This window comes from Littorina saxatilis, linkage group LG1, assembly GCF_037325665.1.
Source record: "Littorina saxatilis isolate snail1 linkage group LG1, US_GU_Lsax_2.0, whole genome shotgun sequence".
Lineage (NCBI taxonomy): Eukaryota > Metazoa > Mollusca > Gastropoda > Littorinimorpha > Littorinidae > Littorina > Littorina saxatilis.
This window is the reverse complement of record NC_090245.1, coordinates 94,480,487-94,506,673: the sequence shown is the minus strand read 5'-3', so window position 1 is coordinate 94,506,673 and position 26,187 is coordinate 94,480,487. Positions and strand designations below refer to the sequence as shown.

Genomic DNA, 26,187 nt, shown 5'->3' with positions numbered 1-26,187 from the left:
AAAATGTCTGGGGATATCATACCCAGGAACTCTCATGTCAAGTTTCATAAAGATCGGTCCAGTAGTTTACTCTGAATCGCTCTACACACACAGAGAGACACACACACACACACACACACACACACACACACACACACATACACCACGAGCCTCGTCTCGATTCCCCCTCTAGGTTGAAACATTTAGTCAAAACTTGACTAAATGTAAAAAGGAAGTAACACAAACAAGTCGCGTAAGGCGAAAATACAATATTTAGTCAAGTAGCTGTCGAACTCACAGAATGAAACGCAATGCCATTTTACTCGTAGCATCGTCAGGCCACCGCTCATGGCAAAGGCAGTGAAATTGACAAGAAGAGCGGGGTAGTGGTTACGCTAAGAAGGATAGCACGCTTTTCTGTACCTCTCTGTGTTTTAACTTTCTGAGCGTGTTTTTAATCCAAACATATCATATCTATATGTTTTTGGAATCAGGAACCGACAAGGAATAAGATGAAAGTGTTTTTAAATTGATTTGGACAATTTAATTTTGATAATAATTTTTATATATTTAATTTTCAGAGCTTGTTTTTAATCCGAATATAACATATTTATATGTTTTTGGAATCAGCAAATGATGGAGAATAAGATAAACGTAAATTTGGATCGTTTTATAAATTTTTTTTTTTTTTTACAATTTTCAGATTTTTAATGACCAAAGTCATTAATTAATTTTTAAGCCACCAAGCTGAAATGCAATACCGAACCCCGGGCTTCGTCGAAGATTACTTGACCAAAATTTCAACCAATTTGGTTGAAAAATGAGGGCGTGACAGTGCCGCCTCAACTTTCACGAAAAGCCGGATATGACGTCATCAAAGACATTTATCAAAAAAATGAAAAAAACGTTCGGGGATTTCATACCCAGGAACTCTCATGTCAAATTTCATAAAGATCGGTCCAGTAGTTTAGTCTGAATCGCTCTACACACACACACACACACACACACACACACACACACACACACACGCACGCACATACACCACGAGCCTCGTCTCGATTCCCCCTCTAGGTTGAAACATTTAGTCAAAACTTGACTAAATGTAAAAAGGAAGTAACACAAAAAAGAAGAGAGTACGACAACCTCATGAGAAGAAGCGAAAGGGAAAGAACTCGTACTGAAACTTTGAAAAAGCAACGACATCGACACAACATGGTGTCCCTTTGGTAATGTTTCAGCCTCTGAACTAACGGAGAGAATGAAGCGGACCGATTTTAAAAAAATGGATCAAGTAGGCCAGCAACCGCAGACGAAGTTTGCAGACACTAGCCTGCAGTTTTGCATGAAATGACTGTTTCGGTTACCAACATCAATTCAAAGCTTGCAGTGCCCAAAAGGACAAAATTCTAATGGCAGCAGTTACCGTGCGGCCAACGGATATATTCATGTTAATCAGTCATGACGTGACATTTCAGAATACATAGCACAAGCCATGCACCATTTACAACTAGAGCAGCACACACAAGTATTGTAAGGCAATCCGCCAAAACGGGAAATCGATGTCCTTGACATACATACAAAGAGAATGTGAATACGTTTTGTAACATAAAGGGCTCCGCTCACATATGTAACTTCAGCAGGACCGACGACGCAGCTTATCCCAGCCCGCTACACGGTGCATGAACGGAAAACAGGCCAAGTACTCGTCATAATCCTTATCGCGGCATAAATAATAGGCCGTGCGTCGTCTGTGCCGCCGAATCTGCGCAGGTATATTCTGCCCTTAAGGATCATGCGTGCAGAATACTTGAGTGAACCGAGGGAGAGATTGGTTGAGGGGAAGGGGACGGGGGGGGGGGGGGGGGGGTGGCTAGTAGGTTTGAATCTAGGGGAGGGAGAGAGAGGGAGGTGCTCTAACAAAATTGATTTGGAAATCAGGGCTGAAGTGCACAAGGAAGTTACTATCTAAACGGGAGCCACCCGTAGTGTTGGATTGGTTGAAATAGAGATTTTTTGTGTGATTTTAACCAATCGGACCCTGCGGTTTGTTCTCTCCCGTTTGGGTGGCACCCACTTTCGGCTCGTGCTCCCCAGCCATGGGGGTGTTGTGTGCACGAGGAAGTGCCCAACTAAAGGTGAAAATCAATCTCTGGGTCGGATTGGTTGCAATTAAGATTTGTTTGAGAATTCAACCAATCCAAAAGTGATTGGCTTCCTTCCGTCCAGCTGCGCACGCTACCCCAGGAGTGTACTTAAAAAAACGGGGAGCCATAGTCAGATCCAAAGGACAGAACAGTTAGACTCTAACTATAATTATGAACAAGCAAACGGAATAATGCAACTGGAATGGCACATGAAAAGGACAGGGGTTTCGTGTTCGCATAAGAATGCGGTATTTTACATTTCAAGGACCGTGATGTGGGTAAAGCAAAATGTAGGTTTTATTGATTGAAGATTATATTTCCCTTCTTTGAGCCAGAGGCACATGTAAGCCGTACTAGTTTGTGTGTGTGTTCCTTTTGCCAAACAAAAAAGAACGTTTTCTTTAACTTCAGTATCATTATTCATCATATGGAGCAAGATATTGTATTGATATTTTGACAAAGGAAACCGCTGTTATTTGCGGACATAAAGCATTGACTCTACCGAATTTGACTGCTAATATATAACCCAAAACTATTCAGTATTGATCAACAAGTACGGACCACCGAAAACGCTTTGTTTGCTGGTCATTCGCCGTCCTGCACTGACACGCTAACCGCTGACACACTTTCTTTCCTGCCACAGAACGACACTATAAAACACTGAATGCCTTTTATTTGGCATTATGCGCTGCATTGCAGCAGTCGCAGAAAGCCCAATATCTCAGGTTCAAAAGACTAGCATTGTACCATTTATTCTTTAGCGGGAATCTTGAATTCAATACTGACAAATCAATTTTTTTTTTGTTGCTTTACACGTCAAATATTTTGGCAAGAGATTCTAAAGAAACAGTTATATATATGTTTAGCTTTTTTTGTGTGTGTGTGTGTATACAAACAGACTGATATCATAGGTAGAATGTACTGACCCCAATCTTCTTAAGAAGGCAGCGTTGTGTGTTGTGCTCATGTTTGAACAAAAAAAGGGAAAATAAATTTAACGAACGTTACAGCAAATAAGTCACATATGATTGAAAGTGTGCGATTTAATCTTTCTGACGATACTGTGCAAAGACAATATCATCAAAGGAATGCGTTTCTACTCTCTGCGCAGTGGCAACTGAGCCGCTCTGTGTTTAATCCCAAGGTGCTTCGTCGTGTCAGGAATTGTCGATTCAAGTAAACAAAGCGGACAGGAAGAAGAGACAACGAAGAAACAAAGATTCAAAAACCAAAGGACGAGAGAAACAAAATTAGCGACACTCTCTCCTGAATATGACAAGCTTCTTCTCTACATGAATACGGTTTCCTAGATCGAACAGACACTATATCTTTTCGCAGGTGAATCACTTAAAAGTCTACTACGTTTTACTGTGACATAGATAAATGATATCTTTAAACACGGAGACCACCATGTACAGTGAGAAAGGATACAAACTGGAATCGGTCCTTCATTGCCAAATACGCTGAAGGGACGTTAAACACCAAGGGCAACCAAAAGACCGGATTTCGCTTGGTTTTCAACACAGCATCATGACATCTGCTGCTCATCTTCTTCTTCTGTTGGTGGTCATAGGTAAGAAACCGTGTTTAAGAGTCGAGAAAGATGGACCCGGATAGTAAAGCAAAAAAGATAGGCGGGGAGGGGGGGGGGAGAGAGAGAGAGAAAGAGTTAGAGAGAGAGAGAGAGAAATAGAGTGAAATGAGAGAGAGAGAGAGCGAGAGAGAGAGAGAGAGAGAAAGAGAGAGAGAGAGAGAGTGAGAGAGAGAGCGAGAGAGAGAAAGAGAGCGAGAGAGAGAGAGAGAGAGAGAGAGAGAGAGAGAGAGAGAGAGAGAGAGAGAGAGAGAGAGAGAGAGCGAGAGACAATGACAATGACAATGACAATTCTTTATTTAACGAGGGTAGTAGATTAAGCAGTGGTCTGCTTTTTTACATCCAGCCCTCGCCCTAAAGAGGAACTAACTACAACAATGAAGTAAAAATACAAGATAAAAAAATTTTAAAAATTTAAAAAATAAAAATTCTACATTGTAACAGATAACTAAAGTGAAAACACATTATACATATGTACACAAAATGCATTGCATTGATGTAAATTGCGAGTTAATTGATGTGAATTAAGTGGTATAGAGCAGCTTGCACTTTCTCAACATCATACTCTATCTAAGCCATACATTGCATTTTAAGGAAAACAATCAAACAAGCAAGACATTGCAAACATCATCACAGAGAGAGAGAGAGAGAGAGAGAGAGAGAGAGAGAGAGAGAGAGAGAGAGAGAGAGAGAGAGAGAGAGAGAGAGAGCGAGATAGAGAGAGAGAGAGAGAGAGAGAGAGAGAGAGAGAGAGAGAGAGAGAGAGAGAGAGAGAGAGAGAGAGAGAGAGAGAGAGAGAGAGAGCACGCATGCTTGAAGAATGAATGTATATTTATTTTTAAGAAATTGATTGATTGATTGATTGATTGATTGATTAATTAACTTATTGGTTCACGTATTGGTTAACGTATTGATTAACTTATTGATGATTTGGCTGATTGACTGACTTATTGATGAGTTGATTGACTGAGCGAGTGAATGTCAAAGTTTATAAATTTCCGGCCAGCGATTAGAAAGTCGGTTTCCAGGTGGGAGCTGGTTTCGTTTTAAAACAGTAACTGATCCTACACTGTCAGTTGTTGTGTCTTCACTCCCTTCAGTTCCTGCTACGCTGGGACAGGGATGTGACAACACTGTTGTGGACGCTTGTACAGCGGATCTGGAGAAAACCATTGAACCTGTCAGAGCGCTGGGTTCTAACATCTTCGTCATTTGCCGGTAACACACACACGCACGCACGCAAACAAAACACACACAAACACACCCACACACACACACACAAACACAAACACACACACACACACACACGCACACACACACACTGTCCGAGTAATAAAAAAATAAGTTCATGCAAAATGTTTTAGTGTATGTTATCAGTTGTTGTTTCCCCACGTGTGTGTGTGTGTGTGGTGTGTGTGTGTGTGTGTGTGTGATTTCAATCTCTGCTCTTTTGTTTCCAGTGTTTTTCGAAATTACTACAAATGCGTGGAAGGTGCGTGTGGGAACAGAATAACCAAGACAAAAAATGGCACGGTGCATGATGTCATGGCACGATATGGCTATGAGTGTGGTGAGTGAGAATTGGCTTGATGCTGACATGGCCCGTCTCATGACCTGCAATAAACTCTCTCTGTCTGTCTTCTGTCTCTCTCTAGCTCTATCTCTCTCTGTCTCTCTCTCGCGCGCGATATTATGTAATGGCCCATAGCAACTAAACTTTCGTATTCGTATTCTCTCACTCTCTCTCTCTTCAATGTTAAACCCCTGATCAAAATTAGGATCAATTTACGCAGCTGAACAAAAAATACGTCGATTCATCATATCATATAATCTTTTGTCACAGTCCGATACAGGAAATGACAGCAGATAAAACAATTTGTTTCTTGTTGGTTTCCAGTTTCTTCAAGACACAGTCGGTTCACCATCTCAGATCTTACCAGTTCTTCGCATTGGACAGGACCGTTCCTCCACTTGAACATATACTAAAAACAAAACAAAAACCCATCACATGCTTCCTGGGGGGAGTGGGATTTTGTATCCATTAATTTTGCAGACAGACACTATAGTGCCTGTTACAAAATAAATTCATAGAAAACAAAATCCCACTGCACAGGCTGCACACAGGCTGATGATTTGCGTGTGTCCGGCGGAGGGATGATAATTTATTATAACTCCCATGTAAAACTCTTGCCCAATCTGAGATGGTGAGCCGGGAATTATATATTTTTTTCTCTTTTTCAGTTCTGGATCACGCGGCAGCATTTGTGAATCTGCCTTCTTTGTTTCGGGTGGCCACTGCAATTGTTCTGTTCTTCGCCTTGCGCAACTGTCTGGTGTCTTCCTAGACTTCGTCCGCAGGCGTGGTGAATTTGGTGGTCAAGTTTCTATTGTACATAGTACGTGTGCGGTTGACGCCATAGCTACATGTACACGTACCTTGGCTACACTTAGTGCTTCTGGACCTATGTATTTATAACCAAGCGACGGCCCAGTGACTACGTGCAAGTGTCTCCTTACACGTCATACCTCAAGAATCTGATAGACAAAGAAAACATCATTATTGAGTCACTCTATTTGTGTGATGATTGATATTGAGAAAGCGATTTTGAGCATGTTAAATATGACTGACCTACAACAACTCTGAAAATGAGATGGGACGCTTAAAAAGCCGCGAGGCTTATGGACAACTTGTTCCAGTCCCTCAGTACTACTACTACATACCAAGCGCCCATGTGTCTGCCATGAGCCGTATTCTGACCGGGATCATGATGTCGTTTGGCCGCGACGGCAGTGGACAAAAACCCTGAGACTTCTTACAAATCTTCCAAGACTGCGCCGTCATTTTTGCAGATGTGACTCGAAGGCAGTCCGTCGGCAAAACACTGAAACTTCGTTCAAATCTTCCAAACCTGCGTCGTGATTTCTTCAGATGTGACGAGCATTTTGAACGGTGTGTGACGCCGATGATTACCAAAATGTATCGATTGAACACTGCATTTCCCTTCTTTCGGGCCATGTGACGCCAGAGGCCTACTAACACTCATATTTGCTTAAACTGAACATCACTAGCGAGTCAGTGACCAAAACGTCCCGAGTTCAGATTGTATATATGTATAGTTTAACTGTTAGTGATTTTATCACAATATACAACCAGTGAGCTCAACGTCCTGAGTCCTCCTTGTAGGGGAAGGGCTCCTAATATGGACCGGCTCCTAATATGGACCACCTCCTGTTCTGGCAAACTAGTAACGGCGCTAGAGCGCTCACATTTTTTTATTGGCTGTATTCACCCTCTCTGGACAACTTGCACATGTCAAAACAGTTGCAGAAACACAACCTCAAAACCGTTAGGCTTTTTCTCTTTTTTTCACTTTTGGCATGGTTCACTCTAAATTTGCCGCCGAAAACGGACTCGTTTCTGTCCACAGCCAACGCTTTTATAACACAAACATTGCTTTATATGACAGCTAAGACCGTATTTGTTACAATTTAGCAGTCTTGACCCCGTGTTTCTCCTGCAAACGAAAAATAATAGCAAAATCTCAAAGTATGTGTGATTCCCCTAATATGGACCACCTTCAACAAATCGAAGAAAATAAAAGCTAAAGCCTATTTTAAGTTGATAATTTCACTTAATTTCACTCTGTTTTTGATAAGCTTCTTTAGTTTCCTGGTGTGCTTCAAATAATGCTCTCATCAACCCGAAACAGATAAATTTAAAGCATATTTTAATTAATAGTCTGACTTGCACACTAAGTTGTATCATGTTATTTTGAAGTATAGGGGGCTTTTTACAGTGATCCGTGAAGGCCGCTTCACTGGTCCATTTTAGGCGCCCAGGCTCCTAATATGGACCCTTTGTGATTTTGTCTGTATTTAATTTTTGCTGAATATCTATCAGAGCTATTTCACTCTAATTAGGCCTAACGGGTAACCTAAGAGAGAAGGACTACCAAACACAAAATGAAACTTCTTCGCAAGAAAACAAGCAAGTTATCAGCATGAAACAAAAAGTGGTCCATATTAGGAGCCCTTCCCCTACGTATTAATATTAGTAATATCATCACAATGTAACTTGTAAGGGCCCGGCAGTGACCAAAACGTCCCGAGTTCACTTCATATTATCACCGAGTAATATTATCACAACGTAAAAGTAGGAACCAATTTAAACATCCTGAGTTCACTTACACATTAACATGCTTCCATTTGAAACTTCGAGGTCGTCATCGTGGCTTGACGCCCGACCAAAGCTAATTGAAGCCCGACCGTGAGCGAAGCGACGGACCGCGGAGGGCTTCAATTAGACTTTGGGAGGACGTCAATCCACGATGAAGACCGAGACATATCTATGTTATTGTAATTCAATCTGACGACGATCTCTTTCCTGCTTTCATGCGATGGTAAACAGACAGAATTGGTTCTGTTCTGTTCACACACTTTCAGTCCACCTACCTGCAAGGGTCAAGTCCCAAGAAATATGTCTCTGTATTCCTATCTTATCACTCTGCTCCTGTTTTGTTTTCTTTCACATACATTTTCCCTTCTTTTTTTGACGGGTTTCTGGACAGCAAACTCTAAAACAAATTCTTTTCATCACAAAAGCGATCTTTTGAATTGATTAACGTAGTCCGGAAGAATTCATGCATCAACTTACGTCACGTATTCGACGTCATCACTTCGCATACCTTACGGTCTCGGTATTTCGTTGGCCTTCATATTTCCTACTTGTAAAATGACCCTCAAAGCTAACCAAGACTAGTTGAGGTTGTATCAATGCGCCTCGGCAGCAGGTGGTTAATGGCTTTTTTAGCGAGTGGTTATCGACAATTAATGACAGGTAATTTTTAATGAGTTGGGGCATTCTGACCAATCACAGGATCTGTTTCATTAAAACGCCAACTTGATTGAATTACAATTTATATTATCACCGAGTAATATTATCACAACATAATAATATGGACCAAAACGTCCCGCCGAGTTCACTTTATATTATCACTGAGTAATATTATCACAACGTAAAAGTATGGACCAAAACGTCCCGAGTTCACTTTATATTGTAATTCAATCAAGTTGGAGTTCACTTCATATTATCCTGAATTCAATTTGTATATAACTATTGGTGATAATTTTAATAGTAATACTAGCAGCATCAAAATGTAAGAGTAAATGATCTATTGTCCTTCATCTTTATTTGACTGCAGTTGTATGGTCAGTAAGAATTGTTGATCCTTATTACTGTGCAAAGTGTGATATTCAGCTTGAAGCTTGTTTTCAGATAATGTTTCAAGATTTGATTTCCACACAATGATTTTATTTCAGATATGCTTCAAGATTGTAGTCCATTGTGTTTAGTTTTATTTGTATCTTCAATCAAATCATATTCATGACAATCAGAAATTGGGACAGACTTTGAATGATGCACGCTACAGAAGAATTTTTTTTTAATGATTGAATGGCGATTTTTGTGTTTGGAGAAGAGAACGAGCCACAAGGCTATTGCATGCTTCTTTTTTTTCCATACCTTGGTGACTTGGTCCTCATTGTTTGAATGACAGTGGTGGTGTGTTAACTGTTGCTCCTGAGTTTCTAAGTGTCTGTACTGTGTGAGGTCCTTCGTATTTTGTATAACTCCACATTCTCCCAGAAATATTGGCATGTATTCTCCACATCCTTCCAGAAATATTGGCATGTATTCTCCACATTCTTCCAGAAATATTGGCATGTATTCTCCACATTCTCCCAGAAATATTGGCATGTATTCTCCACATTCTTCCAGAAATATTGGCATGTACTCTCCACATTCTCCCAGAAATATTGGCATGTATTCTCCACATTCTCCCAGAAATATTGGCATGTATTCTCCACATTCTCCCAGAAATATTGGCATGTATTCTCCACATTCTCCCAGAAATATTGGCATGTATTCTCCACATTCTTCCAGAAATATTGGCATGTATTCTCCACATTCTCCCAGAAATATTGGCATGTATTCTCCACATTCTCCCAGAAATATTGGCATGTATTCTCCACATTCTCCCAGAAATATTGGCATGTATTCTCCACATTCTCCCAGAAATATTGGCATGTATTCTCCACATTCTCCCAGAAATATTGGCATGTATTCTCCACATTCTTCCAGAAATATTGGCATGTATTCTCCACATTCTCCCAGAAATATTAGCATGTATTCTCCACATTCTCCCAGAAATATTGGCATGTATTCTCCACATTCTTCCAGAAATATTGGCATGTATTCTCCACATTCTCCCAGAAATATTGGCATGTATTCTCCACATTCTCCCAGAAATATTGGCATGTATTCTCCACATTCTCCCAGAAATATTGGCATGTATTCTCCACATTCTCCCAGAAATATTGGCATGTATTCTCCACGTTCTCCCAGAAATATTGGCATGTATTCTCCACATTCTCCCAGAAATATTAGCATGTATTCTCCACATTCTCCCAGAAATATTGGCATGCATTCTCCACATTCTCCCAGAAATATTGGCATTCTCCACATTCTCCCAGAAATATTGGCATGTATTCTCCGTATTATCCCAGAAATATTGGCATGTATTCTCCAGATTCTCCCAGAAATATTGGCATGTATTCTCCACATTCTTCCAGAAATGTTGGCATGTGCTCTCCACATTCTCCCAGAAATATTGGCATGTATTCTCCACATTCTTCCAGAAATATTGGCATGTACATTGGAACCCCCTTTTTAAGACCTCCAAAACTCTGAGAAAATCTTATTCACACTTTCTAAACTACGCTCACTCAAACGCACATCAAAAGTAGATGCCCAAAAGACAGCATTCGTTCACAGACAAGAACAACTTTCTTTTCTTTTTTCTTTTTTTCCAAGTTTTTTTACATCACAATTTTTTCTTAAAAAGCAAACACTTTTTTTCCAACACAAGAAAGAAAAAAAGGAAACAAAAATTAGTACATTATACAGTATACAATTATAGGATAGAAATGCTAAAAACTGCCAATCAACAGATATTCTAACACAAGAAATGCTGACTTCACATACACACACACCAAGAGAATGTTAGGAAATGTCGTACTCGAATAGCAGTAATTTGAAAAACTGAGCGTCATAGTAATAATAATAATATTCAGTGTGTGAAAGGTCTTCATTAGCTTTCTGATGGTCAATCATCAACTTTAAATCTCACCCACACAAACAGAACACTGCCCCCCTTGTTGAGCTGGCACGAAGGAATATGATTGTCATTTACAAAGAAATCCAACAGATCTTCTGCGTATAAAATCTAATGTACATGCGATTTTCTTATATTTCTCATTGGACCCCGAAGTTAATGCAGAGCACTGAGCGTCATTTCTTTCAAGCTCAGAAGGTTTGTGAATCCCTCCGATACCCGCTCAAAAACGGCGGTATAAATGGACCACACTCCTTCGGCCAGCTACCATGGCGGACTTGGCTAATATTGTGTCGGTAAGGCACCGTAAACTTATTGTACGAATTCTAACATGCTTTCTTTGTGAACCTGGAAATGGGGGAGATATTTAGACAACAACACACAAGGAAAAACATTGGCGAGTCTACATTAATATAGCATCTGTGATATCCATTTCTTTAAATTTGTACAGCAGATTTCGGATCAACTCCCATGTGTGAAGCGTTTGTAATGACAACCCACCATGGAGCAGCAACAATGATGATGATGAGAAAAAAAATAAAAAGTTAAAAACATCATAAGCACTTCTGACCAAAATCTATACACTCAAAACCAATGTGTTCAACGTGATAATTATCTCAAAACGGCTATGTACACAAAACCAGCTAAAGGTTTGAAGTGGGAGGCTCTTGAATGACCAAGGATGAAGATCACACTCACAAAGATAACGTAAAAGCAAAAGTATCAAGTGATGATGATAATACAGACTCAAAAGATAAAGAGTTTACTTGTGCGAGCTGATGGAACAAAAATGCCTAAAGATGGTTTAGAAGGAGAAAAAAAAGACAGTAAGAGAGGGAAACTAGCGCAAAAAACACGGACTTTGATACATACACATGCCAGTGTTAGCCCCAAGGACTAGGCTTTTTGTTTTGTCGGCGTGACGTGACGCAGCTGCCCCTCCGGACAGCTGGAAAAAATGATCATGCCAAAATCCACAGCAACCGTTTCAATGCCAGGGAAGAGCGAGGCATTTGGTTGCCTCAACTCTCTTCTCCCATCTGCCCGTCTTGTGTGAGACTGAAGAGTCCTTGACGTTAAAACAGATGAAGCATGTGTTGCCTGTCGCCGCTGGTAGGGCTAGTAGCCCCAGTTGCTGCCATAGGGCTTAGCGGTCCCGGACTTGCCCTGATTGGCTGCCTGCTGGAGGCCGCGCCCCGATCCGGCGCCTGAGTCCTGCACATATACATAGCCTACATTTATGTGTTTAGTTTCAAGTGTTCATGAGCAGCAAAATGCCTTTTTTGAAACCCACTAAAATCTGAGAAAATTAAGGGAAGGTGGTCGAAAAATGTAGGCAAAGTTACAGACGTTATCATCAGGAAACTCTGAAAAGAATCATCTTTACTCGAAGGTTCCACTATAAAGTTCAAAGGAAGGCTACAGACCGAATTTCATGAATGAATGATTCATTCGCTTGGCTTCCTGACGAGTGGACGTAAACTGATAGAACTATCAAGATAAGTTTTGTGTGAATATTTGTTTGTCTGTTCACTTAAAAGACCGTTGGGTCGAAATATCTGTGAATGTATTGTTTTGTCAATAACAAACGTTCCAACCACCTACCTTTCTTGTTTTTTGACAATAAAGTGCAGATTGGTATTGACAAACATGTGTTTTTCTGGTATGAAATCAAATGACTGATTGCTTGGGTTTTGTGTGTGTGTTTTGTTTTTTGGTCTTTAACGTGATGACTTTTGCACTCGTGCGTGTTTCTTATGATTGTTTGTGCTTAATTATGTTTTTTTGAGCAAAATCTTATGGTAAGAGTCCTCAAGAGCTTGACAGGTATGAAACCTACAACCTTGGAAGCACACGCATGTACGCACGCACGTACACACACACACACACTGCAAATCCTATATATCTTATCTCATTCCCCAAAACCCAACCTGCTACTGCTTACATGTAGGCATGAGGAGTTGGGGGAGGGGCAAGTACAGTGGAACTCCCCTTTTAAGAATTAAAAATATCGAAGAAAATAAAGGAAAGTCTTAAAATGGAGGTTAATGAACTGATGAACAGATAAACTGAAAAATCAAGGTCTTGAATGGGGGTCTTAAAATGACAAAACGATGACGAGCTTACCTTAGTAAGAGAAGTCTAATTGTGGTTTTATGGAGCGCAATGTAGAGAGGATAGGGTCTCACAAGAGGGGTTCCACTGTACAAGGGTGACAAGATAAGGACAGCAATGTGTGGGTGAGCATACCTGCTGCAGAGCGTGGTGCAGGATGGTCTGGTTGTGGGCCTGAGGGGGCATCATGGGCAGGAACGGAGCTCCGTACGGTGCGGCAGGAGCTGCAAGCTGCCCAGCCTGCGATGCGTTGGCCATCGGCAGGTTGAAGGGCGGAGGAGTGCCTCCAGGGAACCCTTGCTTGTCAAATCCCTGCGGAAAGAGAAGGCGAAACAAATTAATCTCACGTAACAACCAGAATAATAATAAAGAGTACATTTATAATATATAGCGCTTCCTTTACAGCACGTAGAATTTTACAATGAGAAACTATTTGAAGGGTTAAATTAGGGGTTGCATCAAATTAAGTCTTAAGAATATTTAAGCGCAAACTAAAACACTGTCATTTTCGAGTGCCTGAATACTAAACAGAAAGATTATTCAACAAGAAAGCAGTGATGTCTCCAGAGAGAATCAACAATGACAGAAATTGTGTGTTCGCCTTGGAAGCTAACTCTCCATTTTGTATGTTCTCAAAAGAAAGACGAAGGCTTGCAATATCATCTCAGTGGATAAGCGACATATCCACCCTTCTACTGTTGGTCAGTCTGTTGAACAGAAGTTGTGTCCTCACAGCGTTCAGTAGAATGCAATAGTCACATTCAGTTCGCAATGAGTGTTCAAACTTCAAACTTCATGCAAATATTCAGAGGTATCATAACTCTTAACCAGGAAAACTAATGGAACATTATTCGCCACATCAAATTGGTGGTGCAGTACTTTCTATTCACATCGATTACCTACAAATAGTTGAGCAAAAGGATGCCGGAGCGTATAATTTTTTCTCTCCAGAGAAATGGATATGTATTTGATATGTTAAGCGCGGAGAGCATATAAGCTGTCATTATTAGTCTTATTATATGCACAAGTACAGCTTTCATGCATCTGCATGAAGCTTTTGATTCAAACCTTTTCAACAAAAATTGAAAAAGCCTCTTCATCAGATCTTAAACTGACTACATATTTTATTACATTGGTAATTTCAGGGATTAATTTTCTGTGCGCTAAGTATACTTTGTGCTATTTAAATTCCTGGCATGATGTATGAATATTCCTTGATCTTCTCACCATGAGCAGATACCTCTTAACATTCCGAAGATGTACAATACTGTGTACTGAAATATGCAAGCCCCATTTCAACGGAAAGCACTGTGAAAATCTTTCCATCGTACAAATGATTTTTCTCCCATATTTTTTTTAAAAACACTATAAAAAAAAACCCACAGAGATGAACATTGCACGTCAAATTACCTGTGTGTGAGACTTGGTGTAGGCTCCAGCGTTCATGTCAGCAGTGCTCCCGGTACCTGTAAAACAAAATAAAACTCGTTTAAACAAGAATCTTCACTATTTCATAAATTTCACAACATGAGCAACAAACTATGAGTTCGCAATCCTTTTTTGCGCAAACGATTGGTAACTTGTCTTTTCTTGTGTCTCAGAGTAACTTCTACTTCCCAATGCATAATTTGTCCAGTTTTATTAGGCTGCACAATGCTGGGAAGAACACTCCCAGTCTTAGACAATGGAATGTCAAATGTGTTTCATATTACACCAAACCACATACGATGAACGAAGATATATTAAGTTTTTCACCGACCATACACGCATCACACTTAACTCATAGAACTCCAAATCATTATAACTTGTTTCATTCTTTCTTTCTTTATTTGGTTTGTTTGTTTGTTTGCTTTAACGCCCAGCCGACCACGAAGGGCCATAGCAGGGCGGTGCTGCTTTGACATATAACGTGCGCCACACACAAGACAGAAGTCGCAGCACAGGCTTCATGTCTCACCCAGTCACATTATTCTGACACCGGACCAACCAGTCCTAGCACTCACCCCATACATAATGCCAGACGCCAGGCGGAGCAGCCACTAGATTGCCAATTTTAAAGTCTTAGGTATGACCCGGCCGGGGTTCGAACCCACGACCTCCTGATCACGAGGCGGACGCCTTACCACTAGGCCAACCGTGCCGGTTTTCTTTATTTGGTGTTTAACGTCGTTTTCACAACCGTTCAAGGTTATATCGCGACGGGGGAAAGGGGGGGGGGGGGGGGATGGGAATGGGATAGAGCCACTTGTTAATTGTTTCTTGTTCACAAAAGCACTAATAAAAAAATTGCTCCAGGGGCTTGCAACGTAGTACAATATATGACCTTACTGGGAGAATGCAAGTTTCCAGTACAAAGGAACTTGTTTCATTTCTCTTTTAAATCAATACCTAATTTTCAAGTAAGGGAGAAAAACAACACCCCAGAAAAATAAGACATTCTATGCACTAACAGTTACACAGCCATTCCTCCTTCTCACTGCTGTAAACAGGAACATCAATACGTTTGTAACAAATAACTGTGATATTCTATCATGTCCTGAGCATCCCCAGGACCTACGTCATCCTCAATCGTCAAGAGTTAATAAATAAACCTATATACACAACACAAAACATCTTTTTAAAATCGTCATGTACAATGATGCATCTAACTTCCGCAACACATAAAGCTATTCGAACACTTAAAACAATGAGTACTTAAACAGCTACAAACACATCTACCAAACAAAACCACACACACAAATTAAAAAAAAATGTCAACAAAACCAAGGTTTCAACATGTGCATAGCTAACAGTACAAAATGTACAGATCAGACACTGCTATCAGAATTCTTTGCTGGCAAAGTCACAAGACTCTGCCCACAAGAAGCTGTAAATCATGTGTCATGCGCCTAATCACAACATCCAACAACAATGATTACGACACATGCTTAACCATGTATGACACCGCCATGACACATGCTTTCATGTTTAAACATATTATGTGCACAGGGACAGTTCAGACTCTAACCTGTACATTACCGACTCGATCAAAAAACAACATCCACATCGTTTCTCACACTATATTCACCATGAGTAAAGCACTGTGAAATCTCTGTCGGTTTTGAGCTTTTTGCCCAACGGAAAGCACGGTGATATTTTTCTACCATATATATAACTATAAACTGGAAGGTTTGCAATCTTTATCAGTTTATGTGTGCAACACTAGAATAAAGCACCGATTTAAGAGTTTGGGGGAGAAACTACGGGTGGGATGGATGTGACAAGAAACTATCAAGCACAATCATCTAAAGAAACAAGAGGCGAAGCCTTCAAGGCTCACGTAAGAAATCGACAAACAGTAACACAAACTCAATCACTCCGTCACACATACACACACACACAGTAAGCATAGGTGACACTGTGCAAGAAAGCGAGACACTAGATCTAGATCTGTCTGTCTGCATGTAGCCTACTTACAGACACGACTGCCAACTAGTCTCGGCCCGCTCAAAATAATAATGACCGAGACTTTCAGTAATTCCTTCGCGTGACGTCTAACCCTCTTACGCCATAATGTGACGTCTTCAAATGACGAAATGTTAAAGTTTCTACCACAGACATACACACGCACAAACACACGCACGCACAAACACACAGACAGACAAAGTTACGATCGCATAGGCTACACGTACGTGAGCCAAAAACGGATGGTTGTCTCACGAGTTGACAAACACGGTAAAAGCAAAAGTAGTATTATCCCATTGTATACTCAAAATGGCAACTAACAAAAAGACTATCCCCATTAGGGTAAATACCTCTTTTTCATTGTTTATCAAATAATCATAATCATAGTGAAGACAAATTGTCCCAAGATGCTTTGTTAATGACAGTAATGTTACTGGTAAAAATACATGTTCATTCCAAAGAATAAACCAAAGGCTTCAAATGAACACTGAACTCTTAGTTTCATGCAAAACTAATTACATACACACCTCAGAAAACAAGTACATGTACATTTCCAACGAAAAACAAAGCATGCCGACGCAGAACAACATCAGAGCACACTGGGAAGTATATTTATATTTCAGCAGTGCAAAGTTTACTGTCGTGTGATCTCTGGCATAAAATCTTTGAAGGCAATGCAACAGTTACTGAGTCTTACTCAGTCCAATTCTGTCTGCAGAAAAATTTCTCTTCGGACATCAAAAGAGATCAAGATCAAGAACAGTATCTCTTTGGACATCAAAAGAGATCAAGATCGAGATCCAGACTACACTTAAAGTGAACCAAGACAAAGAAGAAAAGAAGAGTTCAATCTTCAACCACCCATGCTCAAAGTGTCAAAGAAACCATGCCGAAAGCAATACAGGGTACAGCAAACAACAGCATATTATAACCACACGCACTACATACAACAGCAAAGAAAAAACACTGCCAATAGTACAACAACTCTTCAACTGAAATGAAAAGACGACCAAAAACCAACAGACGCAACATCAATACGACACCAGCGAAAGCGTGACAACGCTCAACACTGAGTTAGTGAGAAAAGTTGAAACTAACGAGTGGACATACGTGACGCCACTGCGGCAGCAGCCGCCACCTTAGCTTGTTGCTGGACGCCAGCGTACGCCACTTTGGTGAGGTCTTGACCGCCGCTGACCTCATCATAGCCCCCTGAACAGCCACACACACTCTCACATCACCCTCCAACACCCATTTCATGTCCCCGTGGTGCGCACACGTAACATTTACTTTCCATACAAGTCACCTTCAAATACATGTTTTCATCACATGTACACAAACTATTCTCCTATTATGATTGGACCTCATCAACTAAAAACACAAAACAGGCAAGTATCCTAGCACACATACAACCATCTTCAAGATTCAGTTGTTCAAAATTCCTTTTTTTCTCACTTTTTTCTACTCATCTTCCTAACAAGTTGATACCAGCTAGCAAGTAAACTTGGCTAGTCGACCAACCCTTCAATCAATACCAAATAACATTCATATACCAAAGAAAATTATTGGGATTCATCATGGTAAAAATTAAATGTTTTTACATCATCCTTAAATTTTAAAATCTCTTCACAAAATGTTATTTAACATGCCATGTAAGGCCCATAAGCCAGATTCTATTGATAGTATACTGAATGATTAGGTTAATAACATGTCACTAAAGGGCAGGTGGGCCAGTGCACTATGTTTTTTTTTAATTTGAATGTTGTTGTTTTTTTAATGTTATTCTATGAAAGTAATGAATAAACAATGATAAATGATAGTCACTTTTTGTATTTTGGGTTGCTGGTTTTTGTTTTACGCGACAAAAACAGTCAAAAACAGACAAAACTGGAGTACAGGGGGAAAATAATATTTCAGCAGATATGATTGTCACACTCCTAATTATTGTTATATTTTATCTTTCTGGGTATGCTCTAGGGGATTACGAAGCAGATTTTGATTATTATATTTATATTTGGAGTTAGGGACATTTCTTTGTTACAACCGTCAAACTTTAGGGTTAACCCCTGCAAACATTTTGTTTGAAATAACCTGGTTATGACTGTACATGTAATACAATGGCAACAAAATCCTTTCGTAATCCCCCAGAATGTGATATTCTGCACAAACTGCACAAATAGTTATTGCTCTAGCTAAATTACAGCCAGAGAAATCGCAACACCACAGATGCAACAGTCGCAAAAATGGCTGACATGAGAAAAACGACGTTGAAGATAAACTATTCAAATATTGTCTTTATTGACACATAAATATGACACTTTAGACAAAAACACAGACACACATGCATTTTAGGTATGGTGTGAGACCATTATCTGCAAACAAATTAATAAAAGGGTTTTGATCAATTTGTCCATTTTGCACTGGCCCACCTCCCCTTAATATTACTGGAAATATATTTGAAACTCTTGATTGGTACAGAGAATCTAAAAGTATTGAAAAAATTGCGCCCTGAACTGCTATTTGCAGGAAAAATGTTTGCAAGTATACATTTCCACACAAAAGTACTTTTGTCCCCCCACACGCTAAACGCGAAACCTATACAGCCACATAATACCTTTTTTAGCAAGTCCACTCACGATACGGGCTACAAGAACACACAAAAAGTCAAGGTAAGGCAGAAAAACAGGACAGTGAGTTGTGCAAATGTTAGTCGCAATTTCAATGTGGCCATAATAAACACAAAAACACACTGCAAAAGATGTCCAGAAAGTGGGGCAAAGTGGAATTTGATGAGTACACAACGTCAGCAATCAATTTCAGAGAAGAACCCTCAATCCAAATATCTGCAGTGTTCTTACACAGGATATAGTGCACTTTTTCAATACGACAAACAAGGAATGTGATGTTGGTAAAAAACATTAAAAAAAATTCATTTAAAAAAGAGAAAATACTTCAAACAAAAGAAAAGCCTTGACAATTCAATTCAAACCCCTAACTATTGTGGTAGCAAGAGAGGAAAAAATGAAGAGCAAAAACAATAAAAGCTTCCCAAGGCATTGCCAACACAAAATGCAGCTGAATAACTCATTATGAAAAAAGAAAGTTTTACGTTCAGCAATTGCCTCTGAATTTGCAGATTTTTTTTTTTTAAATGCTAAGGAAAAATGACCTTAAAAACGCAGAAAAACGCAGAGCTTAAGTGACAGTTTCAATTCATCATAAAAGTGCTTTTGCATTCAAAGACCAGTACCATCTTTGTTCTGTTCAGGTATGAATGTGCTGTACATTGCTTTACCCTAGCTGACCAAACCATACCTAACTCTGCTTCATCTGCATTAGGAGTGCATAGCCTACCAGGCATGCATGCTGCATTCTTGAAATCTCTAGCCTACCAGGACTAGCAAAAATCCTCACTAAAACTAGCGAAATCATCTCCACAAATTCAGCTGGGGATGAGATCACCTACAACAGTTCAGCGCCTCACCTGCAACTGCACCAAAACTACCTTACCTCTGTTGAAAGCAACACAGCTTAGAAACATCCTGACCAACTTTCAGGACCACTGCTCCAACGCCACACACAAATCTCAAACAAAGCTGGTCAGCCTTGTGGGGAATGTTGAAAACTTACCCCAACCCTCTAGCGTCTAAAAGAAACTTCAAAAGCAGCACAAGCGCTGCAATAACTGACCTTTGGAGGGGAATCCCTGGTGCGAGCCGTACGTCTTGGGGAGCTGTGCAGCAGTGGTGGTGCCTGGCACATGAGCAGCAGCAGCAGCAGCGTTCGTCACAGGGGGCATCTGAAAGTCAAAGAAATTAGTCATTTATTGGCTAGTAATCAATACCCTCGTCATCTTAAAACCAGGAACTTTCAACCCTGCAAAAACACATTAACAAACAAGTGTTTCACTTTCAAAAAAACATTGTAAACTTCATTTCCAAAAACGTCACAAGCCACGTTTTGTCTGAAACAATGTCTACCAAAGAAACTGACATCAAACAGCAAGAAGTGACAATGTTGGTCAGAGAAGTGAGATGTCTTTCAAGCAATTCAGAAGAACGAAAGTACTTAAACATCATTCCAACATGCCAATATCTAAGGCAGAGCTTCCAAGCCCCCATGAGGCATCAAGTGTAACAATTTGGAATTTTGAAGTGTGGCAAGCGGTGTTCAAGTGTAGCATTATCTAAAACTCAACCCCACATCTGCATTTATACCATTTGAAAATCACACAATTTTAATAACTTTCAAAGAGGGACACTGTTGCATGCTTGTAGTTGTTTGTTTCGAGCATAGCGATTTTGGGCTTGGCGTGACAGAGTAGCAAATTCTGCTGCAACTCAGCTGAACGCGTGACAGTTGACAGCTTTGCCAAGGCTCTGTGTCACAGACAAAATCCTCACTTGAACTTGAACAGGAAAGAATTTCTCTCTGCGCAAAGGATTTACCTTTCAGAAAGCACACCTATAATTCAAAAGCATTTAGCAGTACATCTATTTCTGGCTGAGTGAACAGAATGTTGGTCAGAGAAGTGAGATGTCTTTCAAGTGGTTCAGAAGAACGAAAGTACTAAAACATCATTCCAACACGCCAATATCTAAACCAATCAAAGCTTTCCTTATAATGGCTGTGTTACAGTTCTGACAAAATTTCACGCTTTTTCCTTTCCCTTCAAAATACCCTTCCCCAGAGAAGGCTGCTCTTCATTGATCTTTTCATTTTGGTGTCACAGGAGAAGTGACTTATTGGCAAGCCATTTCAAGTGACAATGTTGGTCAGAGAAGTAAGATGTCTTTCAGGTGGTTCAGAAGAACGAAAGTACTTAAACATCATTCCAACGCGCCAATATCTAAACCCTGCGTCAAAGATTAAATCCTGATTTGTACTTAAACAGGAAAGAATTCCTCTCTGCGCAAAAGATATGCCTTTCAGAAAGCAGACCTATAATTTAAAAACATTTAGCAGCATATATCTATTTCTGGCTGAGTGAACAGAATTGACCACCAAGCTTTCCTCGCAATGGCTGTGTTACAGTTCTGAACAATTCTCCTGCTTTTACCAAACCCGGGAACCCCTGATTTGTACTTGGGAGTATTTTCAAACAAACTTGGCGTATTTTCATCGAATGAGTGTACTCCACACATTTGAACAATGACCAGACCTGGGAACCCCTGTTTTGCACTCTGAGTATTCTCAAACAAACTTGGTGTATTTTCAAAAAAATGAGCGTACTCCACACAGCGTTTGCACATCCATGATTAAAACATGCCTCATGCGCGTCCGTCACACCGTTAATTAAGTTTACCTATACATTTAAAACAAATGCTTTTTTCAATTTTTACTGACAAAAACTGTACCGTATTTGACGGACTACAAGCCGCGACATTAAAAAAACAAGAAGAGCAAACGCTCGATCGAGTCACTTTCGCAGTTCTGAATATTATATGAGGCATCAGATGGACAGGAAGAAATTGCTATTCACAACACAATGAGTCACGTTCACATAAAATTTGAGCCCGGTCACTTTTATAGTTTCCGAGAAAAGCCCAACGTTAAGTTGTGTGTTGCCGAACAGAAAAGGCTAGTTATCTCCCTTGTTTTTCTGATAACGTTCGTAAAAGGCTACAGATGTAAATACTTTGATGTAAAGAATAATCCTACAAAGTTTCAATCACATCCGATGAACTTTGTCAAAGATATAAAATGTCTAATTTTTCCTTTGACGCTGACCTGTGACCTTGAAAAAGGTCAAAGGTCAACGAAACCATTGTTAAAGTGTAGAGGTCATTGGAGGTCACGACTAAACAAAATATGAGCCCGATCGCTTTGATAGTTTCCGAGAAAAGTCCAACGTTAAGGTGGTGTCTACGGACGGCCGGCCGGCCGGCCGGCTGGCCGGACAGACTAACACTGACCGATTACATAGAGTCACTTTTTCTCAAGTGACTCAAAAATCGCATTGCGGCTTATAAAAAGATGCGGCTAAAACGTTACGTAAACTTGAATAACATTCACCTAATGGAAGTCGCCGCGGATTTTCATTTCGCTCGATTAGCGATTACCGGTACTTTATTAGCTCTCTACTAAAGACTGAGCGCTATTCTCTTTCTTTCGCAAATTTTCGTTTGTCAACAAGTTGTCGTGACAAGCGTACAGAGAAACACCGGATGTATCAAGATCTTGCGCGCACGAGATTTCGTTTTTTTGTGTCTCGCGATAGTTGGAGGAGCGAGAGCCGCCATGTTGTGTTTTCGTCTGCTCGAAATGTGCGCAAAAGTCGTAAATCATCCCAAAAAGCTTATTCCGGGCTGTGGTTACAAATTGTGTGTGTGTGTGATATTTTTCTTCAAACTTTCTCACTTTTCTTCTTTGTCTCAGTAGTTTATTCTCGGAGCCGATTTCGCCAAATACCGTACTTTCGTTTGCCTGGTTGTTTTGATTGATTGACACGATCTGATTATATTTTTTTTGACGGCGGCTAATATAGTGACGTAATCATGTGCCGAAATACTGGATCGGCTTCAGGATGGGCTTGTGAAGAAAAGTAGTCTAGGAATTTTTCTCGTCGTATTTTTTTCCCACTGACCGTACTGAGCGTATTCTCGACAATCATGTGTACAAAATACGGCGAAATCGTATGGGTTCCCAGGTCTGAATGACTATTCAAACATACTTCGCACGCGTCTGTTGCACTGTTAATTAAGTTTACCAATACATTTAAAACAAATGCTTCTTTCAATGTTTAATGACAAAATCTGTAATCATTGATCAAATGCTGAGTTTTACAGTCATTTTTAATCATTAAAATAAACAGTGCCCCAATAAATAGACAGGAATGACAGGGATGCGCTTCTGAAGAAAAATAGTCTAGGAATTTTTCTTGTCATAATTTTTTTAACCGACCGTACCGACTTTTAGACAAAAAGGCGTACAAAGTACGGCGAAATCGTATGGGTTCCCTGGTCTGTTTAACCCTTTCTCTTCAAAATACCCTACCCCAGAGAAGGCTGCTCTTCATTGATCTTTTCATTTTGGTGTCACAGGAGAAGTGAATAATCGGCAAGCCATTTCAAGTGAGATGTCTTTCAGGTGGTTCAGAAGAACGAAAGTACTTAACCATCATTCCAACGTGCCAATATCTAAACCCTGCGTCAAAGATTAAATTCTGATTTGATCTTGAACTGGAAAGATATTCTTCTCTGCGCAAAGGATTTACCTTTCAGAAAGCACACCTATATTTCGAAAACATTTAGCAGCATATCTATTTGTGGCTAACTGAACTGAATTGAACAGCAAGCTTTCCTCACAATGGCTGTCAGTTCTGAATATTTTTCACGCTATTACCCTTCCCTTCAAAATACTCTACACCAGAGAAGGCTGCTCTTTATTGATATTTTTATTTTGGTGAGACAAAAGACGTTAATTATCAGCAAGCCATTTCAAGTGACAGTGTTGGTCAGAGAAGTGAGATGTCTTTCAAGTGGTTCAGAAGAACGAAAGTACTTAAACATCATTCCAACACGCCAATATCTAAACCTATGCGTCAAAGAGTAAATCCTGATTTGAACTTGAATAGGAAAGAATTCCTCTCTGCGGAAAGGATATACCTTTCAGAAAGCACACCAATAATTCAAAAACATTTAGTAGCATATCTATTTCTGGCTGAGTGAACAAAATTGACCAACAAGCTTTCCTCACAATGGCTGTGTTACAGTTCTGAATAATTTTTACGCTTTTTCCTTCCCCAGAGAAGGCTGCTCTTTATTGATCTTTTCATTTTGGTGTCACAGGAGAAGTGAATAATTGGCAAGCCATTTCAAGTGACAATGTTGGTCAGAGAAGTGAGATGTCTTTCAGGTGGTTCAGAAGAACGAAAGTACTTTAACATCATTCCAACGTGCCAATATCTAAACCCTGCATCAAAGATTAAATTCTGATTTGAACTTGAACTGGAAAGATATTCTTCTCTGTGCAAAGGATTTACCTTTCAGAAAGCACACCTATAATACAAAATCATTTAACAGTAACAGCATATCTATTTCTGCCTGAGTGAACAGAATTGACCAACAAGCTTTCCTCACAATGGCTGTTCTGAACAATGTTCACGTTTTTACCCTTTTATCCTCAAAATAATATTCTTGCCGAGAGAAGGCTGCTCTTTATTGATATTTTTTTTAATTTTTTGTGTTACAGAGAAAGTGAATAATCGGCAAGCCATTTCAAGTGACAATGTTGGTCAGAGAAGTGAGATGTCTTTCAGGTGGTTCAGAAGAACGAAAGTACTTAAACATCATTCCAACATCTAAACCCTGCGTCAAAAATTAAATCCTGATTTGTACTTGAACAGGAAAGAATTCTTCTCTGAACAAAGGATTTAGCGATCAAACGTGGTCATAACAGAGAGGGGGTCGCTTTGGCAAGGTGAATTATACAGGAGAAGAAACAAGTCGCGTAAGGCGAAATAACAACATTTAGTCAAGCTGTCGAACTCACAGAATGAAACTGAACGCACTGCTTTTTTCACCAAGAACACATACTCGTAGTTTTGTCGCAGAATAGTGCGGTAGTGGTCGCGCTGAGCAGGATAACACGCTTTTCTGTATATCTATTCTTTTTAGCTTACTGAGTTTGTTTTTAATCCAAACATATCATATCTATATGTTTTTGGAATCAGGGACCGACAAGGAATAAGATGAAATTGTTTTTAAATCGATTTCGGAAAATTTATTTTAATCATAATTTTCATATTTTTAATTTTCAGAGCTTGTTTGTAATCCAAATATGACATATGTATATGTTTTTAGAATCAGAAAATGACGAAAAATAAGATGAAATTATTTTTGGATCGTTTAATAAAAAAAATGTTTAATGACAAGTTTCCGATTTTTAATGACCAAACTCATTCATTAGTTTTTAAACCACCAAGCTGAAATGCAATACCAAAGTCCGGCCTTCGTCGAAGATTGCTTTGCCAAAATTTCAATCAATTTGATTGAAAAATGAGGGTGTGACAGTGCCGCCTCAACTTTTACAAAAAGCCGGATATGACGTCATCAAAGGTATTTATCGAAAAAAAGAAAAAAACGTCCGGGGATATCATTCCCAGGAACTCTCATGTCAAATTTTATTAAGATCGATCCAGTAGTTTAGTCTGAATCGCTCTACACACACACACGCACAGACAGACAGACAGACAGACACACACACACACACACATACACCACGACTCTCGTCTCGATTCCCCCTCTATGTTAAAACATTTCGTCAAAACTTGACTAAATGTAATAAACAAGAAGGGCAAAGCCCATATGACTCACATGCTTTACACATTTTTCCTACCAAAATACATGTGACCTTGACCCAAGGTCAAGGTCATCCAAGGTCATGCAACACAAAGCTGTTAATTCAAGACATAGGAAGTACAATGGTGCTTATTGGCTCTTTCTACCATGAGATATGGTCACTTTTAGTGGTTCACTACCTTATTTTGGTCACATTTCATAAGGGTCAAAGTGACCTTGACCTTGATCATATGTGACCAAATGTGTCTCATGATGAAAGCATAACATGTGCCCCACATAATTTTTAAGTTTGAAACAGTTATCTTCCATAGTTCAGGGTCAAGGTCACTTCAAAATATGTATACAATCCAACTTTGAAGAGCTCCTGTGACCTTGACCTTGAAGCAAGGTAAACCAAACTGGTATCAAAAGATGGGGCTTACTTTGCCCTATATATCATA

The 26,187-nt window shown here is 39.8% G+C and overlaps 2 protein-coding genes across 10 annotated transcripts in view; one reads left to right on the top strand and one right to left on the bottom strand.

The window, feature by feature from the left end:
* The first annotated feature begins 3,017 nt into the window (after positions 1 to 3,017).
* Positions 3,018 to 9,470, top strand: LOC138946164 (uncharacterized). The gene is made up of 4 exons (XM_070317678.1): positions 3,018 to 3,696; positions 4,815 to 4,932; positions 5,175 to 5,284; positions 5,956 to 9,470. Exons 1-4 carry the CDS (start codon positions 3,654 to 3,656, stop codon positions 6,057 to 6,059), a joined length of 375 nt encoding a protein of 124 aa, XP_070173779.1. The 5' UTR covers positions 3,018 to 3,653; the 3' UTR covers positions 6,060 to 9,470.
* A 1,087-nt stretch (positions 9,471 to 10,557) lies between these two features.
* The window catches only part of LOC138946108 (protein lingerer-like), a 55,133-nt gene continuing 39,503 nt past the window's right edge, over positions 10,558 to 26,187 (bottom strand). For 6 of the 9 annotated variants that reach the window (XM_070317615.1, XM_070317622.1, XM_070317645.1 and 3 more), the window contains exons 22-26: positions 20,136 to 20,244; positions 17,544 to 17,657; positions 14,412 to 14,467; positions 13,137 to 13,313; positions 10,558 to 12,118 (exon numbers count right to left, since the gene is read on the bottom strand). In XM_070317615.1, coding sequence (XP_070173716.1) covers positions 11,963 to 12,118; positions 13,137 to 13,313; positions 14,412 to 14,467; positions 17,544 to 17,657; positions 20,136 to 20,244 — 612 coding nt within the window. In that variant the 3' untranslated portion in view covers positions 10,558 to 11,962. The remainder of the gene's footprint in view (positions 12,119 to 13,136; positions 13,314 to 14,411; positions 14,468 to 17,543; positions 17,658 to 20,135; positions 20,245 to 26,187) is intronic. The other 3 variants (XM_070317659.1, XM_070317629.1, XM_070317665.1) reach the window with 3 other exon arrangements.

Coding starts and splice junctions, on each gene's coding strand:
- LOC138946164 (XM_070317678.1), top strand. CDS start 3,654: ATGACATCTGCTGCTCATCTTCTTCTTCTGTTGGTGGTCATAG. Junction 3,697..4,814: donor TCTTCTGTTGGTGGTCATAG/GTAAGAAACCGT, acceptor CACTCCCTTCAG/TTCCTGCTACGCTGGGACAG. Junction 5,285..5,955: donor ACGATATGGCTATGAGTGTG/GTGAGTGAGAAT, acceptor TCTCTTTTTCAG/TTCTGGATCACGCGGCAGCA.